This window comes from Falco biarmicus, chromosome 6 (genome assembly GCF_023638135.1).
Source record: "Falco biarmicus isolate bFalBia1 chromosome 6, bFalBia1.pri, whole genome shotgun sequence".
Taxonomy (NCBI): domain Eukaryota; kingdom Metazoa; phylum Chordata; class Aves; order Falconiformes; family Falconidae; genus Falco; species Falco biarmicus.
The window spans coordinates 76248705-76268425 of NC_079293.1; the positions used below are offsets into that span (position 1 = coordinate 76248705).

Here is a 19721-nt window from a genome sequence, read left to right on the forward strand (position 1 = left end):
TTTAGACTAGTTCCTTTTTAAAATACATATAAGACAGTGAGAAGCATATTGTGGCTAAATGAGCTGGTTTGCGTTACAAATTGAAAAAATATGTAAGCTGGTATTTCATGCAAAGAAATAACCTGGAAAATAGAAATTGCTACACTGACCCACACTATTTCCCTCCCATAGTGGGTGTGACGGTGTGTTTGCCTGTCTCTCTCAGGAGGTTTTTGGGGTCTTTTTTTTTTTTTTCTTTTTTTTGCTATATCTCTCAGATCCACTGAATTAGTCAGCTCCGCTGAAGGCAAGAGTCCTTTATCCAGCTGTCACAGCCACCTGCTCTCCTGCAATGCCTTCAGCCCTTGACACCAACATGAGGTTCAAGTTCTCAATCCTGGCTCTTCTTCTGGAAGTGATCATCATTGTTATTTTTGGGATATTTGTGGAATATGAACTGCATGCTGACATTCAAACTTTATACCCACGTAAGTGTTGCTGTCTAAGATTTATGGAAGTTAGAATTTATTTCAACTAATGCAAAGCAAGATTTCTGAATAACTTATGAGACCTGCTGGTATAGCTAGAAAAGAAAGGCATGCTTTGGGGCAAACTAACTTTTTCTACTGTATGAAAGCAGCAGGCTTCAAAGACAAATTCAAGTTGAGCACATACAAAATTCTGAAAGTGCCTAACTGCTGAGAAGTTAGCTGTTCTGGGAAAGAAGAGTCTTGAAAATGCGTTAGTGTTTTAATAGGAGGTTAAAACCTGGAGAAATATGAATTGCTTTGAACAACTCTAGCATTTTCCAGAGATGGATGGTAGTATTTCTTGCCAGAAGTTATATCCTGATTACTGTATTAAATAATCAAAATCAACAGAACATTTATTTAGTATCATCTAGGTTTCAAAAGTTGTCTTATGAGAACATGGAAATTGGGCAGCATATGCTTCATCATTGCAAAATACGTTTCCAGAAACTAAACTCCATGAAGGGCAATAGTTTTTGTCACAGGGTGGAGAACCCCCTCCTATCTTTCAAAGCAGTGGCTGGGTTGTAGACACTAATGGTTCAGCCTGCAAACATTTCTGTTGATTTGTTGTTTCTGCAAAGGCTTGATAAAGTTTAAGGAGAAAGCTTTTAGCCTGAGAAGTAGTTGCTGACTTCTCCCACACTCCTCTTCCTCATGCAAAGATCAGACTGTTGTAAATAAATAGAAAAATAAGTCTGCAAAGAAGCAGCCTGTGTCTTGCTGGAAGTATTGAAGGTTTGGTTTTCATTTTCTTGGCTCTGATGCCTTAATGACTTGTAGCCCCCATTGCAATCCTCTTAATGATGATTGATTATAACGGTACAGGGCTCCTTGCCTGTATGTAGTACCCACATCATTTTGAATGCATCCCTCTTTTTGTCTCCTTAGAACTAGCCTTCCAGTAGCTGTTGCAGGGGAATGTGATCTCAGGGTTACTTCTCTCCCTATAGTCTCGTGTTGTGTATTCTAACACAGAGCACTGGCCAGTTGGGAGGACAGTGAATGCATGGCATTATTCAGCTCCAGATGCAAGTCAGCTGATGAACATCAGGAGTTAATTACTCACATTTGGTTTAGCTCCACTGAGGTGCAGCAGTAGCCCTGAGAGACAGTAAATTAAGCTATGTCAGAGCTCATTCTTTTTCTGAGGCACAACTTGGCCATGTCCATGATATTGAACTCTCCCAGTTCCTAAATTAGGTGGCCTTATCTAGACAGTATATTGGGAATAACTCTTAGTCCACTGTCACCCAGAAGGTGATAGCTGGCCTAGGCAAAAACCATGCCAGAAACCAGACTAATAATTTCACAGCACAGATAATTCTACTCTGGCACTGTTATTTTATTGATATAGCTATTGCCTAGAACACCTGTTCACCTACCTCTTCTCTGGCTCTTCCCCAAAACAACATGACTACAACAGATACAGCCACAGAACAATAGTGTTTTGGGCATCCTTGTATACTTTGGTAAGCCAAAAGGATGTTATATGGGACATGGGTCCTTCAGACTCGGGTTTAGGTCTGTTTGCCCTGCAAGAACAGAGAAAATTACCTTCTCCGGTCTGAATATCATACCTGCAGGCTCTGGTACTAAGTTGGCCTGCATTTTCTTGGTGCCCCCCTTACCAAGGAAAATTGAAAAAGGTGCATGAGATCCTTGTGCTTCTGCCAGCAATTTAATAGTCTTCAGTGGCCCATTAACAGCACTGTAGTGCATTTCTTAGTAAACTTCAAGTCTTCTCGATGGAGATTGCCTGTGCCACACACGTCACCAGGGGTAGTGTGCTCCCTGGGGAGCTCCTGGGATAGGCTGTTCTCACACCTCTCCCATCGCTTCTGTGGAGCCCTGGTTTTTAATTGAATATGTCTATTTTAAAAAGGTATCAGAGAGAGGGCAGGAACGTCATCAACATCAGAAAGAAAGGGATTCTTCTCACCAGATGTTAACACTACAATATAGGCCTTTAAATGTAATCTATCCAGTTAGGAACCACCCATAATTAATTCTTCCCTAATATCAGCATCTAAAATATGTGGGAGCAATTGCCTGCTGTCCCCCATGCTTTCCTGCACAGGCAGTGTATGACTGTGCTAGGCCTGCACATTGCTCCAAAGCTGTCCACACTACTGAACCTCTAGCAACCTCTGTCAACATTTTGGCTCATGCAAACCACCACCTTGACCTCCTCCAAGGTATTTCTTCAGGCATAGCATTGATAAGGGGCTATGCTCAATAGGTAGCACAGGTGGGAACAGTGTTTGGGGAGAGAAGAGCACGCAGCTGTGCAGATGTGAGTCAGCCTGTGCCATTTGCCTTTTGGCTAGGCTCTGCAGTTTACCAAAAGAGACATAAATTAAGCAAACACTTCAGGTGCAATGTTGGACTTATAGATGCTGACCTAAGGGTTGATGGATCTTGTTCACGATAAAAAACTGGAATAAAAGCAGGATTTCCTAATATTTGACTTTTCATTTTTAGGCCATCTTCCTCTCAAACTTCCCTGTCTACAGAGTGTACCAAAGGGCACAGTTTGCCTGAGGACCCAGCAGAAAGTTAATGCTATGGTTATATAGATTTATTAGGACATATCCTGAGCCAGGACTTCCCCTGGGTTCACAAAATGACGCTTTCAAACTGCTTCCCGTGCTATCCCCATCGATGTTAACCTATCTGTACCTCATAGATTTAGTTGTTTCATCCAGGGGCCAGTTTATATTCTCAGAACTGCAGTGCAGGGCCTGCTGTTGTATGCCTTAAACACCTCAGCACCACGAATTCAAGCTGTTTCAGTATTTTTGGACTGAAGAAAGATGAAAATAATAATTGAGGATCACCTAATTTTGCACTCAGGTAAGGGGAGCTGAGCTGAGTTCATTCCCAACACACAGCTTTGCATTAAATCTATTTCTGGTGCATGCAAGTACAGCTATGGTGAATTGGATGGACAACTTGAGGAGTGCTGTGCCACTAGAATGGGAGGACAAAGGCGTGTGACAGTTCTGCAAGCAGTCCTAGAAGACTTCTTTAGTACTGGTATCCAGTACGTACTGCCTTGTGATCGATCCATGATTCATGGCTTGGGGAAACTGATGTGCTACTCTTGTTCAGGGTTCTACAGTTTACTGCTTTAGGCAGAGCAAAATCACAGCTTTAAGTGTAAACCTAGATGCCACCAGCATCCTTGCATTGAGACCGACCACCATGCAGAGACTGTGATGTGGAATTAGTATGTGGGTCTTGCACAGTCTTGCAGAATCATGCATACTGGTTTCGCTCAGGGTCTGCTGGAGCGTTTTCCCAGTCTTTATTTTCCTGTCTCACAGAATAGAAGCACTGTGTTTTATTAAACATGACTAGTGACTGAAACTTTTTTTTCCAAGTCATGCTGTTTTCCTCACCATTTAAAATCATTCCAGACCTACTCTTCAAAGGGATGTGTAAGGTAGTCAAAGCACAAGGTATAGGCTGAACTTGTTGAAATTTGTCCTCAACATCCATAAATTAACCTAGTTTTAACCAGGCCTTTTAATCTTTTGTGCATGTAAATCCAAACAGTTAGAAAATACTTATATGAATCCTAGCTAGCCCTCAGAAGGACCCAGGATTACATGTCAACCAGATGCTTGTTTCAAACAGAATTGCTTCTAATCTTCAGGCCTGGGGTAAGATTTCTAAAAGCAGCTTTCAAGGGACTTGAGCATGCAGGAGCCCTATTGATGGGCACCAAGGATTAAACTCCTTCCGTTATCAACATGCTTTTGAAACCTGTTCTTTCTCTCACATAGTTACTTAAGCAGTAAAGCATCTTTTACTAATATTTTATGATTCTTTTAATCTACTAATTTACTAAATACATGATTTACTGAGATGTTGTATACATGGACGGGACTGTTTTGATGAGAACAGCTCACTTGTTTCATCTGCAATGATTTAACCGCGAGATTGCAAACAAAAGCAAGTAACACACTGAAAGCTAACAAACCATAATCTCCTCCGGGAGACTGGAAAAATTTTCTGACCTGGAGCTGACTACCCGGAATGGGCAAAACTAAAACTGTATTGGAAGGTCCACGGCATAGGCAGATTAAATAATAAAAGGAGCAGAAGTAGGTAATTTTCTAACATATCCCTCATTTGTGCATGAAACTCGTGTCACGTAAACTGAAAACTGTTGAAGTCATCTATCACTTTGACTTGTCATGCTAGGCATTTATTAAATACAATTCCATTTTCTTCTGCTAAAGTCAACTTTTGTAGATATTGTTGTGCAGCTTTTATGGATTTTCCCTCTAGTTCTGTATTTTTTTGGTAACATTTACAAGCTTTTAATAATGTAGTTTTATAACAGTCAGACAAATAGCCCAGGACACTTCTCAGATATTAAGGTGCTGATTCCACAGGTTACTGAGTGAATGGTCACTCATAGGAAATTATTTTTAAAAGGGGAAAAAAAGTTTTGCTCAGCATCTAGTTTCTACTTAACCTTGAAAAAAATGGATTGATATCTGAGGTTACTCCTTCCCTTATTTGAGAAGAGATTTCTCATGCGACCTGCCAACATATTTTTGCCCCACTTAAAAAAAATCAAGGTGGGTGATCACCTGTACCTGAGATCATCAGGGTAGTGTTAGAGGATTGCTGGGAAGGCTCTCCACTCTGAGTCCTACCAGCACTAACCACTGCTACATGTGTTCCAAGGCATTTGAAGGAGAGTTGCTCTGGATGTGCAGTCCTCCACCACCACCACCACCACCACGAAGTCAGGTACGAAGACACAGCTCTGTGTTCCTGCGGCACAGGTTGCTGGAAGCTGGGAGGGTGCACAGATGGATGTACCCATCAAATGATCTCGTACTTTAATACCCTTTCCCTAAACACCCCCTGCTGACTCCCTGTGACACAGGAGTATGGGCAAATTAATCTGTGGCTGGAGTTCTGCATTCACTGAGACACTAAAGACTTTGCTGCTGGTAGGATCAGGAAGGTTGTATTAGCATGGGTTGTGTGGTCCCCAGCCGTATCTTTTTCATTTCTTGCCAGGTCTTCTGAAGAAAGGGAATATGTTGAGCTCTAAGCAAGGCAGTTATTTTCACACACCATTGCAATACAAAATATGCAAGTATATCAAAAGCAGAAGCCCAAATGGGGAAGTTAATTGATTGTATGCCTTTTAAAATAAGTAGTAAGCACACAACACAAAAGTTTGGATAGTAGGTCTGGAAATCAAGGAATATGGAGGAAAATGGGAAGCTTTCAAAGGACTGCAGGGGCCTCAAAAATCCCTGTTAAAGTCAGGAAATAAATGTGAAAATGTCCAGCCTAAAGAGGAAGCAAAAGAATTGGGGATGTCTATCCTATTGATAATAGAAAAGATGCATTTCTATGGTGTTTCTTAGATGCGTGTAGCCCAGTGTAAAGGATTTTATTACATGTGTGTATGTACTTCAGCACTAGGTCAGGGCTGGCATAGGATACTGCAAATATAATACAGTTTATTGGGAATCTCCAGTAACTTCTTACACTTTTGGGCCCTCGTTTGGCTAAACATGGTAATGCATATGGCAGAACTGATTATGTTTAAAATATATAACGCATATGGTAACATGGTAATGCATATGGCAGAACTGTAAGAATGATGAAACTGCGTAACCTGGAAATGTAACTTTAAGCCAAATATTACACTAAACAGGTCAATGTCTCAAGCTTTTCCCGCATATTTGCTTGTAAGAGGCAATGAAATAGAAATGAAATGTTTTCTCTGTACTGAGGTTCTTATTAACAATAAAATCAGACAAAATGCTTTAATTACAGGACTCTACACTTGTTCGGTGTAGAGCCCATTAAATCATGTAAAACACTTCAGATTAACAAAAAATTTTTCAATATGGTCATGTTTTTAAGAGTATTTTTTAGGGATCACAAGCATACCTTTTCACTGGGCCAGCTAGCACTCTACCAAACAAATCCCATGTACAATTTTGGAGTTACCCAGAACATGCTGGATGTGACAACCTTTATTTAAGGGATAAAAGAACTTTTCTGTAAGGACATAAAGCTGTGATGTTAGCTTCACATGCAGAGAACAGTTCCAGGCATGCTAAATTTGATAGTATAGAGATCTAGTGTTCTTTCCATAATGATATAGCAAGGAATAAAATCAATAATCAGGCCTTGCATTTTCCAGACACTCAAACTTCAATAGTAGACTGGTCATGAAGTGGGGGAAGATGGATCACATTGATTACATGAGTTTGAAGCTCTTTTATATTAAATCCTCACTTGTCCCTAGCTTTCCTCCCTTCATAGTCACTCTTCAAAGTCACTACACAGACATGTTTTCCTTTCAGTCTTTCAGGATGTCCACGTGATGATATTTATTGGATTTGGTTTCCTGATGACCTTTCTGAAGAAATATGGATTCAGCAGTGTTGGTATCAACATGCTTATTGCTGCTCTCGGACTCCAGTGGGGAACCCTGATGCAAGGATTTTGGCACATGGAAGGAGGGAAAATTCATGTTAGTATTAAAAGGTACATATGAGTTTACCAAAACTGACATTTCTATCCCTTAAGATAGCAGGAGAAGCCATAAACTAAATCTGTGGGATCAGACTTCTAAGTTCACTGAAATCTGATGGATCTTTACTGCCCATCTCTCAACATTCATCTGCCCATCACCTCTAAAGGGGCAACGCCTGGTGCACTGGGCCACAAGAACCAAAGTGTGGGATGGAATTTGAGGTGCTACGTTGCACATGGGCTATAGGTCATATAGAGGGATTGCTTTGCATCTATGGAGCTGTGGAAGCTAGAAGTCTTCCAGCAGTAACACTGCACCACCTGCAGCCAGCAGGCATGAAGGAATCTGTCCTTCCATGGCACCTAGGGTCACAAAAGAAAGGCTAGAACAGTGTGTCTATCCACTCATGAGGTTTTCTCCTACTTCTCAAGGAGTGATTTGCCTGAGCACCATACTGCAGTAAGTTTTGGACCCCAGTCATAGAAAAAGAGACCTCATGAGCAATGTCTCTAGATGCTTTTAATTCCCCTCCTATCCATCTGTCCTCCTTCTACGAAGGTCTCAGGGTGTTTTCCACATCAGCAGTTCTGTTTGCTGAGACAACACATAGACAACTTCGAAAGGGACAGCATCCAAACTTTACTGAGGGACAAGCAGAAATAATGTAAGCAGCTCTATAACGCTTACAGACTAGCATCTGTAAAGGGACCAATAAGTTAGTGCCCCTCTGTGCTGCAAGTTTTTGACCAATTTGTGGTTTTATTTATCCTTGCCATTCTCCATAACCTGTTAACACTGGTCCTTCCTGACAGCTAGTGCAAACATTAGCACAGTGATAGAAAGGCATGCAAGGCTTTTGAAATGAGATAAACTACCTGACCAAAGCTAAGACCCCCCCCGTCATCTTTGGTGTTCAAGTAACAGTCAGAGCTGGAAATACCCCTGCACATCCACAATGCACGTCTCACAGATTTTTCACTGTAAATTCCACCAGCTAGGCATATATATGGTATAAGCAGAAGGTAACCTTGAGACACTTTTTCCTCAGTAGCTTGTAAGATCCCTACAAATCCCATCTGGAAAGGTTTGATAAAACTTTCATCCGCAAAGATTATCTTGATAATTTTGTATCTGAAGAGTTAAAGCTCTGACATTTTAATGAAATGACATCTTTGGTATTATAGCCTTATTTCAGGTCTCTTTAAGCTGATTTTTTTTCCTGTGCTTTTGGTTTTGCTTTTGTTTGCTTTTATTTGTTTGTTGTTTTTTTTTTAACTTCAGCATGATAAATGCAGACTTCAGTACAGCAACTGCTTTAATTTCATTTGGAGCAGTCCTGGGGAAAACAAGTCCTGTTCAGATGCTGATCTTGACAGTTCTGGAAATCACAATCTTTGCATGCAATGAACATCTAGTTACACGAGTATTTGAGGTACATCTATTTGGTAAAAACTGTTTTCTGTTTATAACAAATGTTTTCACTTTATAATATTTCCACTGAGCATATTCTAGGCTCTAGTTTCTACCATAGAAAATAAAACATTAAAGTCATTCAGACTTCTCTTTCATCAAGTCCTCATCTTTACACAGTATGAAATCGGTGGCATCATTTTGGGTCCTTATTACAGGCCACAGATGTTGGAGGCTCTATGACTATCCATGCCTTTGGAGCTTATTTTGGTTTGGCCGTAACCCTAGTCTTGCATCGTCCTGGTTTGAAAAACAAACATCAAAATGAAGAATCTACCTATCATACAGACATATTTGCCATGATTGGTAAGTGATGTAACAGTGAGTGCTGATCTGCTGTTCATCCCTCTTTCATCTCTATATTGTAATGATTTCCTATTATTATTCTGCATCCACTTTCTTAAGTACATTCTTAGAGGCATATTCTTTTTTGTCTGATGCATGCACATTGTTTTCAGCGACACACAAATTTTTACAGTTTCCCCTTCATTAAAAAAAAGGAAAGATGAAATTAAAGAGGTATTTTCAGTGTATGTTTGTGGTGACTCCTGTTTCATTAAATCTTCTGTTACAAGCAGCATTTCCAGGGAAACTGGCCATAATTCAAAATATTGAGCTGTGCCAGTCCCACTAATGCGTGTTAGAAACCATACATCTATATGTCCATGAGATCTATCCATAGATCACTTTAACAGCTAAAACTATCAGTTATATCAACAGATGACAAAAGATTTACATGTGAGCTGTCTTGCTAATGCATCCTACTCTGCTATGGTTTTCACAGTGGTGGTGAGCCCTGGCAGTGAGTGAGGCATGACAAGGGGTCACAACATGTTCAAGTCTTCCAGTAAGATTTGAAAGAGACCATGTGTCCAAATGCTAGCTGCCATGGCAAAATCTTCTGCATAATCTATTATTTCCTCAAGCATTTTGGCTATTTCACGTTTCTTATCAATCACCTTCCTCCTTTCTTGTACCTAGTTCTGCTGTGTTGGTTCTTTCACAGCTAAATGTCCCTTGTGACTGAATAGTCTCTGTTTTGTTTTGACTTACATTCATCCAGGTACCCTGTTCCTTTGGCTTTTTTGGCCCAGTTTTAACTCTGCCATTGTACCTGAAACACCTCCCATGATTACAGCAATTATCAACACTTACTTTTCTTTGGCTGCATGTACTGTTGTAACATTTGCCCTCTCCAGCCTGGTGGATCAAAGAGGCAAATTCAACATGGTAAGAATCACATCACAACCTCTGTTAAATTGAGTCACCCATCAAAAATAAGGAAGATTAGGCAGATTCCCAATGTCCGTGAGCTATCTGGAACCTTTGCTCATATTGTTGGCAAAATCAGAGCTATTATACTTCTAAAAGCTATAATGTGAGTTTGGGCCCTGAAGCAACCCATCCTGCTTTAAGTATGTGGGATTACTCAGTGGGATCACTGCATCTGGAGAGTGAAAAGCTCTTTGACATTATAGTGGGGGTCCTGCTCCCTTGTTCTCTCTTGTCCACAGAACCTGCTGAACCACAGAGACATTAGACCAACGTTCAGGTGGACTTTGGGGTTTTATTCTGAAGAAGATCCTCTGTGAGTTACCATATTGCGATAGCCAAGACAGGTTTCTCAAGGCAATGACCTGTTCCCTGGCGATCTCACAGTGCAGCTGTACAACAGGCAAAGCCAGACTAGGTTGGAGCTGCCAGGCTGCCAGCCTTACATCTCCTTGCCCAAAAATCTAGCCCTATGTTTTCACTTATTTCTTTCCAGCAATTGTAGTGTTTACCTGAGCCGGTCATGAGCTGGCATAGTTCCATGAGCTTTGCAGAATTCCATACTGTGGCAGAAGGCAGTTCTCACTGACTCAGCCTGGTTTCTCAAGAGGTCAGATGAGTTTTGGTGACCTTGCAAAAATTGGCCTTTATTAAACTGGTCCCAGCTAAACTGGGTTAGTACAGCTTTGAACCAACACCTTGAACACGTAACAGGGAACCCTGCTTTAAATTCCTGTTCGTTCTTCATTGGAAAAATCCCGCCTGAAGAAAAGGAAAAACTTCTACATGCTGAAAAGCTTTCAGAGTCACTCAGCCCTAAACCAAACCTCTGTTCCACATATATCATCTCCATCTCTGTATACTTTTTGCAGGTTCTCATTCAAAATGCCACCTTGGCAGGAGGAGTAGCAATGGGTACCTGTGCTGACCTGCCAATCCACTGTTTTGCTGCCATGTGCATTGGGGGCATTGCTGGAATCATCTCTGTCCTTGGGTTCTGCTTCCTGACTGTAAGTATTGAGGACCCACCTCTGCTCTCAGTTACTTACTGCTTCATTGGCTTTACTGGAGCTCCTTTGGTTCCCTAGGAGTCTAGAAACTGGCTGACACAGTAGAGAGAGAAAGCTCTAGAGAACAGTTATTTTTAAATCACTGTGATTTAAATATATGCTTATGAGCTAACTTCAGTCCGTCACCTAGCTAAAAAACCAGAAAGATCAAGAAGATTTTAGGGCTCATTAAAGCTGGGATTTCTGTTCAAGGAGCTGCCAGAATTTTGAATCCCATGTTTCGATGAAATAGGACTAATTACATTTCAGTCTTTTAAAGCCTCTAAATAAATCTGTAACCAAAAAATACTTTTGAAGTAGGAAATGGAATTATTTCACGTATAAAATGTAGAAAAAAAATAGTCAGACCAAAAGTGTTTAAACTGGCATTTCCTGATGGAGAAACACCCTGGAAGAAAATACCTGACAGGTGTGTATGTGTTACTTAGCCACTGCTTTCAGCCTTTGCTGCAGTGGCTGAAAGGATTAGGAGTATCAGTGGACTGTCCTGTGTCTTGTATCATTATGTTTATGATGGTAGCTTGGACATTTGTACCATTATAAGGACATACTTGGTTTTCTCTGCATGTAAACTATTTCACAGTGAAGGGAAAGACACAGGTTTTATAGCTAAACTTTGTGTACATGAAATAAGTTAAATTGTTTCTTCTACTTCTGCACTACTTTCTTTTGCATATCATTCTAGACATAATGGAAGACTATAAACTTACTATAAACCTCATATTTCCCCTTATTTCAGCCTTTGCTGGCATCTAAGCTGAACATTCATGACACTTGTGGAGTTCATAATTTACATGGTTTACCTGGAGTATTGGGAGGTATAACTGGCATCGTAGTAACTGCTATAAGGACGGACACTGGGTGAGTTATAGAGGAAAGAGAGAAAGGAGTTTATTGAATGTCTATCCTAATTTTGCACCTTCCATGGATCTAATTATGATATTTTATTTTTTTTCAGAAAAATGCATCTTTGATTTGATGACATTGTGTTCTGGTTTAAATAGGACTCTTAATAGCCTGCTACTAACACACTGTTTATATACTTGTTCCAAATTAAAAGCTCAAGTAAAAATAAATCAAATAAAGACATCATAAAACAAACAAACAAACAAACAAACAAACAAACAAACCACCCCAACAATTAAATGTAGAAGAATCTTTATTATGATTCTACAATTACGCTGCTGGCAACTGTAAGATCTCCAAGAAAATTTGCAAAATGGGCTATTTCCACTATCTTAAAAGACCCTAAGAAGATGGAATGTTGATCTTTTTGACATTCTTTCAAGGCTTACAATATATTAATAACCTTTTCAAAGAACTTGTTTTCTTCTTTATAAAACAAAACCAAAATAAAATCACATTTTCTGTCCACAGCGATGGCAGGGTATTTTTCTATGAGCCACCTTGCCCAGCAGAAAGCAAGTACAATGTTGTAAGACCTATTATCAGTCTTAATGTGTAAAAAGTTTTTGATTGTCAATGCTTTGTTTTTCTGCCCTTTTCAGGCCAGGTAGCAGATTTACTCCTAGTATGCAGGCTGCTGCCCTGGGCAGTACAATTGGAATTGCACTGGCAGGTGGAGTATTGACAGGTCAGTATGATGCAACTGAAATACATGTGAATTTAGAGGTTTGCCCATGGACAACTTAAATGTATCAACAATTTCATGTGAATAATACAAAATAGAAAAATAGAAATAACGCATGATGGCACACTGGCAGAAATGTAAAGATGGAAAAGCAGTTTTCCAATAATTTAGTCTTCAAATGAAGCCTAGATATCTTACTGAATACATGCCTCAAAGATACTGGCTTGTATATATAGGAATGGTAAGATGTTCTGGATGAAATTCTCTAGATTCAGACAGAATTCTCAACAGAAACTAGTTTGAGATGAAGACATATTTGTTTCAGTGTGTCACATGTTTCCATGTGATTGTGGATACTTTCTAAACAAAAATTTAGGCTGAAATAGAAAATCCCAGTCTGAAATCTGGGAAAGATTTAAGGAGATAAAAACAAGGTCTTATTCATATCACAAAGAAACCTGCTTCGCCTCTCATAATGAGCGACCTGATATCCCAAAATGGTTGGGCATTTCTGTAGATTAGGAAACAGATTAGGTCAGAAAACTTAGGTGATTCCCCAGGGCATGAGGAACATTTACTTGGGCATTTTATCCATTTTTTAACCCCTGATGCTGTTTTTCCTGCAGGTGGTATTCTAAAGCTGCCCTTCTTGGGACACACATCTGACCAGAACTGCTTTGATGACTCTGTTTATTGGGAGGTAAGACACAACCTCCCTTTATTTTCATTAGGTTGGAAGATGTACAGCACCCTGCAGTCCTGCTCTTTTGAGGTTTTTGTGGTTTGCACACAAGTTTCAGCTTTCAAAAATGTTGCTGTGTCTCAGGCTGTGAATGTATCAAAGCCACCTTCAGGGTCTTTTTTGGACATGCTAGCTAGTCATGCCATTTACATTAGACTAACCTTGAACAAAAAGCAGAAACAGACCCAATAAACTGAGACCTCGGTGGAGGTCTCAGCCTCTTCATCTCCCTTTTAAGTGCTTGTTGGGCCAGGTATCTTCTTCCCTCTTGCAGTTCAGCCACATGATAATTGCATTTTTGGCTAAATGGTGCTGCTTTTCTAGTGTCATTTAGAATTTCATGCTGAACGAAATTTAGAGCGCTTTTTCAGTATTTGAAGGGTGAGTGCCCTTAGGCTGAGCGGAAGCTCTTCTGCTTCCTTGTTGAGTGATCTGCCCGCTAAAATTTTCAGAAGATGGGCCTCCTGGCACTATCATTTTATGCGTGAAGACACAACTATGGGGCTTAGAAACCAGTACATCTGAAATGCCCTGCTCAGCTCCCTTTACGCTCAGTGAAGAGGTGGATCTAGATTGCAGGTCATTTGAACCCTTCCCGATCTATGTTCGATTACATGAGTTAAAACCTTGAAAGTCTGTATATTCCCAACAATAATCAAAAACCTTTCATTGCCTGCCTCAAATGTAGAGCTCTATACACTGAAGACCTAGATTTGATTGGTTGAGTCCCACATACATCTCAGAGTTGGATGGCTACAATCACGTTGTGAGCAGAAACTCAGACATAACTTTCCTCTTGGCTAACCTAAGAAGCTCCCTGTACTAGTTGTAGGCTTTCTGCACCTCCCTTCATTAGGGACTGATGACAGACTCTTAATTTAGGCAAGCTGAATTTTATCCTTTATGCCATGAAAAACTCAGAAAGACAAGTAAAAATACATGGTCTGCATTCCTTGTAAATGAAATGTGATTTTATTCATTTTTAATTAGATTTTATTAGGGTTTTTTTAACGGATTAAACTCTAGTATGAACCAACCACACAATCTGGCTTCTGGTGAGACAAAGTTTACAGGCTAAGGGGAAGTTTTGAGCCAAAAGATCAGCTGTATCAATGACAATCTGAAAAAAACCTACAACTTTTAATGACAGCTCTGCAAGTCATTCGCTGTTTGACCTTGGGAAAGTCAAAGCACCAGGTTTCAGCAAGACCTGAAATAGGCTGCCATATGTAAATAATAAAAAAATTGTCAGGAAGAGGAAAGTTTTAAAGTGTGGCTGAAGAATCCACAGCCTGTATTATCACAGTGATGATAATGCAAGCCTGCTCAATTGAAGGTCCTGTAGTATCAGCAGAACTGCTCAGGAATATTCTAAAAGAGCATTATCAGGTAATGGGAAGGGACATGGATATTTTGCATACAGCATCGTTTACATTTCATTAGAGATGGTCACTTTGTTTCTTTAGAGCTCTTTGAAAATCCCAGATATTAATTTGCATTCATGTAGCTAACAGTGTTAAGGAATTATTCTGTTAAGAAAACCCTGCAAACATACCTCAGAATTCAGAACTGATGGTTCATGTCAGGCTGGGTCAATAAATGGACACAAACAGAATGACATTTTTAGTGCACTTTAGTCTCCTTTTATGGCAAAATGAAGTCTATAACTCATCAACCAAACTCTCCTCTGATTTTCATGGCAGGTCCCAGAAGAGGAGAAACCATGTGAAATTCACTCCAACAGCTACCATGAGCACATCAGATCTGAAGCCACCATATAGAAAAGTAATCCATCTGTAATATTTGTCCTAATTATGCTCTTTTCAGTTTCTAATGCGAAAATCCAACACCTAGTTATTGTCCTAATGACATTAGGTTTTCAAGAAGGGGCTGCAGATAGTTATATTTTTGTAATATAAAGCAAGCTTGATTTCAGTATACATAGTCATTATGCCAAGCTCAGGTGAATTAGCTAGATCCTTCCAGTATATTTGTTTATCAGAAAAACCAACCACAAGTTGCTCTACAAAATTATCTGTATCTTACCTCCTGTCATCTCTAAGTCGATATAGCCATTGAAACAACCTTTGTGTTTCAAACCTATCACAGGACATGATACTTAACTGCAAGATCTCTGAGTTACAGTCACACCGTTCAACTGCATGGGGTAATCAAGAAGAATTTGGATTCTAACAAGCTTTCCACCAGAGCAACCCAGATTAAGTGTTTAAGCAATAGTGTCCTATTTTTGGATGAGGGAGAACATTTACTGTATTTTGAAGATTGGTTATGGCAGATAACAAAGGGTTGAAATAATTTCCATGGCAAAGCACAGAATATAGTGATCGATGAGGTATACTAAATGGCAATATGAATATTGAGATTCTTTGTTAATATGTTTCTTGAAAAGAAGAAGAAAGTGAAATGGTGAAAAATTTCATTCTTAACATAGATTTATTTAGACTATTTCAAGGACACAATCAGGGAATTGAGTAGGAGCTATGTAAAACAGGTAATTACATATGTCTTATTATATCCAGTGTAACAATTGGATAGTAGCTGATGTCAATAGATATAAACTGGACTAAAGGCAAAGTCCAAGAAAAAGCAAAAGTGTGAGTTGTTAGGAACTGATCAGAAAGCAACCGTGTTCAGCCTACAGAAGACTCAGTGAGAACTGTCTGGTGAGTCGCTACCTTTGAAGGCACCATCTCCTAAAACAAGAGAAAGCAAAAAAAAGAAAACTGAAGCTAAATTAAAGTAAATTAATTCCACCTGAGAAGCGATGATACAGGCTTGTATTGAGGTATCTGAAGGAACTCTATGAGATGACAGTAGCTGGGAGCAGTCACACATCTGTGCCTACCTACATGGAGTCATCCATTGACAGGCAATGGATGGGAGATGAAAATCTAACAGAAGCATCACAGTGCCTCTAGGCATTATTTGGACACAGAGAGCTACCACTGATGTCTCAGAAGGACAAGCTACAGGGGATAAACTTTTATATTGGCACCTCATTTCAAGTCTTACTTAACAGATTTAAGGGGAAAACCCCTCTCACATAACATAGCACAGAAATTTTCAGTTCTGCTGATGTATTTTTCCTTGAAAAATATCTAGAAAGATACTAGGCAAGGCTGTCCCATATGCTGTATCAGCTGTATACTGCTATATATGTCATACTTCTATCTATGAATGAAAATACATTTGTAACACAGTTTATTTCAGACATTTCTTTTGAATATGTGCAATGACTGACTCTTTTCTACCTTGTTGGCTAAAAAGGCATCTTTTATCCCTTCAAAGTTTTCTCACAATTGTTTTTGTAAAAACTGAGATGGCATTTAACAATGTAAATATTGCATATGTAAAGATTTTAGAAGTATTTTGTGCATAATTTACAAACGCCAAGTATTGAAGTACTTGACAAAAATTCCAGCAGACTGTAAAAATCTTTTCAACATATGAAGTTCACCCCTCAAAAACCTACTTGGGGATTTGGAGGGTCTTTCATTCACCTACAGTTGTAACTTCACTGTGAGCGCTGACCACAAAGGAACACCTGAGTGAGAAAGCACCACATGCTGCAAGCCCATCTTTCAGAATGATGACCTCAACAGTTATCTGTAGTCCTTTAAAACAAAACGGGGGAGGGGGAATAAATTATGCAGGTTTGTTCTCCAGTTCTCCTTATCATCCTTCCATAGTAACCCAGACCCTCATCCACTAAATACACATTATTGTCCTCTGCCTTTTTCAGAAGATTACTGACCCAGAGAAATCAGTCCTGCAGGTTCTCTCCAAAAACAGAGTAGGGAGATGGATCCCTTTACACAGAGGTTTATTCCACCTCACCTAGCTATTGTTTTCAGGAAATTCTTTGCTTCCTTTTTGACAAAGAAGGACCCTAGAAGTAGGGCCTGTAGCAATAAGACAGAGAGTGATAGTTTTAAACTAAAAGAAGGTACATTCAGACTAGATATAAGAATTTTTTTTTTTTTTTTTTTTTTTTTTTTTTTACAATGAGGGTGGCGAGACACTGACACAGGCTGCCCAGAGCAGCTGTGAATGCCCTATCCCTGGAAACATTCAAAGCCAGACTGGACAGGGCTGGGAGCAACTTGACTTAGTAGAAAGTGTCCCTGCCCATGGCATGGTGATGGGATTAGATGGCTTTTAAAAGTCCCTTTCCACCCAAATAATTCTGTGATTCTAAGCCTAGCTTAGCCTGGGAAACTATATTTTAGAGATGGCTGAAACCACGTAAGGAGTATATGACTTTAACAACTGGAAAAAGGATTACAAATGCATCTGTGAAAAACACTTTAATAGGTTCATTCTGTTGTTCACAATACTTAAAAACTAGTGAATAATACAGAAAAAGCAGTAGGACCATTAAAAATATAAAAAACATGTTTTAAAAACATCAAAAGAGAAATGGGACCAGAAGAGACCTCTTGCACAAGGTGGTGCACCCACGTGACTAAACCCCCACATGAAGTTAAGCTAAAATAACAGGATGCCAGAAATTACAGATCATTATATGAGAAAATTGCAGGGTAAGACAGGAAACAATCCAACCCTCTGATAAGAATTACAGAAAAACACATTTTTTGTGCGTTATGAGTTACATAAGAGGCCTAATAGCACAGATAATTGCAAGGGAAAATTGGGGACCTTATGGGGAGCATAACCTTGAAAGGCCAGCAGTGCCCCTGTAAGCACAGCTGAAATACCAGCTTTGGGTATGGCTGTAGCAAATCTGAGATCAAACAAAAATTAGTTAGTAGTAGGCAAAGCAATAGGAAAAGGGACAATGAGGCACAGAAAACAACCTGCAATGAGGTCTGTGTGGGGTTTCTGTCAGGCAGTCCTGAGATATATTGCTGCAGCTTAAAGCAAGATCTTATTTTGATCATCCATACATGTTTGATTTCCTCCTGTGGTCTCCACCCTGCTATGGTGGAGGGTTGCTGATCATGCACAGCCCAAAACTCATCCATTCTCTATGGTCAGAAGTTTTAGACCAGTGCCTTGGCTCAAAACATGAATCCAGGCCTCAGACTTTTTCCACCCTGTATGAAAAGATTGGACACAGTTTCCCAGCATTTTTCAGACTATCCTTCACCCCTCATAGAGAATCTATGCAACAGATGATGCACAAAGATGTCCATGGTGGTATCATTAGGAAACGAAACACAGCAATTCTCATACAGATAACCTTTGCTTAATCAGAGCTTTATGCATCACTTTCTTTTAAACATGACTGTGCCCTTGAAGCACATGGTTTCCCTTAAGTTTCTTTACCCTAACCACTCACCTCCATAATTCTGATGTCAGTGCCATTTGTTTTTTTTGTCTTAGGGTGTCTTCTTTGGCTGATTATTTCCAGAGTAATCAAAGCTTCGAGTACCCTGAGTCAGCAGAGCTTTGTACATATGTGCAACTTGTGTGATATGTTACTGGACATTATGGAAAGGTGCCCAGTCTTAAAGAAGCTTAAAATGTTTTGCCAAGAACCCTTTTGCACATCAATGAGGGAGCCATACATTGGCAGGCAAGGAAAGAGAGAAGTTAAATGAAACACGTGGTGGAGGCTGAGCTTTGAGGATGGGACTGAAAAGTAAACCAAAGTACAGCTACTCTAAATTTGAAGTTCATGGTGACTAGCATTTTTCTTTCTCAAAGACAGCCAATGCTTTGTCCTCTCCAACAACCACTGACCACTCTGTCTGACCTTTGTTCTCAGCTTGACTTGTTTTTACATTAAAAAATATGAATCTTATTTAAGCTTTTTTAAGTGAGTAAAAATTAAATCAGTACTGACATTTGTTAAGCTGTGCATAAAAGTACCTGAAAAAGATGAGTTAAATGGCAGCTACTGTGTGTAACTTTCAACTTGAAGTTAGATTCCACCATAAGGATGCTGAAAGCTCTTTCTTAGATTTCTGTCAGTCTCAGAAGAAACCTTAAGAGACTGTTCATATTTTCCAGATCAGTAGCATGTCAGAGGTTAGGTCAGCTATCCTTTGAAAGGTATTTTCTGTATCCGCTCCTAATCAGAAAAGAGATGTCTTAGTCTCTAAGTGTCAAACTGACAGAAGCCACTCAGATTGGTGGTTTTCAATCTGAAAACTTCAAATCTAGTGTTTTTAAGGTAGTGCATCTTTTTTTAAAAGATATTAAATACAGATAGATTAAATTTTAAGGAAGTAAAATAAAGGATTAGGATTTAAAGAAATAAAAAGTTTCATCTTAATATTATTTCCTTTTATTAGCAATTATTTCTAATTCAAACTCAATATAGGTCAAGTTTATTGACATTCAGCCCTTTTCCAGAACACCAGTGGATGTTCATAACTTTGAAGACCGTCTTACAGATACATAGTACTACCTCTTTCAGAGCAATATCTTTGTATTTCATTAATGAAAGGTAATTTTATTTCAAAGCTAGTTACTGAATATTTGCCCACAAAATTTCTTAACATTTGTATTCAAACCTGTTGCTGATTAAATGCATGAATTAATGATCAGATGA

The 19721-nt window shown here is 39.4% G+C and overlaps 1 protein-coding gene across 3 annotated transcripts; it reads left to right on the forward strand.

Annotated features, from left to right (window-relative positions):
* Positions 1 to 240: 240 nt before the first annotated feature.
* RHAG (Rh associated glycoprotein) lies at positions 241 to 19721 on the forward strand. Of its 3 annotated transcripts, none has more exons than XM_056343043.1 (11): positions 241 to 467; positions 6863 to 7046; positions 8317 to 8467; positions 8664 to 8811; positions 9569 to 9735; positions 10650 to 10787; positions 11587 to 11708; positions 12356 to 12441; positions 13065 to 13138; positions 14884 to 14965; positions 18548 to 19721. In XM_056343043.1, the coding sequence occupies exons 1-10, from the start codon at positions 332 to 334 to the stop codon at positions 14959 to 14961; spliced, it is 1284 nt and encodes a 427-aa protein (XP_056199018.1). In that variant the 5' UTR covers positions 241 to 331; the 3' UTR covers positions 14962 to 14965; positions 18548 to 19721. The 3 variants fall into 3 exon arrangements, with proteins under 3 accessions (XP_056199018.1, XP_056199017.1, XP_056199016.1); XM_056343042.1 differs by lacking the exon at positions 18548 to 19721 and adding an exon at positions 15290 to 16557; XM_056343041.1 differs by lacking the exon at positions 18548 to 19721 and having other exon boundaries at positions 14884 to 16557.

What these genes read in the sequence shown, in the direction of transcription:
- RHAG (XM_056343043.1), top strand. Translation starts at nt 332, where the DNA reads ATGCCTTCAGCCCTTGACACCAACATGAGGTTCAAGTTCTCAATCCTG. An exon ending in GCTATAAGGACGGACACTGG is followed by an intron (nt 11,709 to 12,355) that starts GTGAGTTATAGA and finishes TGCCCTTTTCAG; the next exon opens with GCCAGGTAGCAGATTTACTC. An exon ending in GGCAGGTGGAGTATTGACAG is followed by an intron (nt 12,442 to 13,064) that starts GTCAGTATGATG and finishes TTTTTCCTGCAG; the next exon opens with GTGGTATTCTAAAGCTGCCC.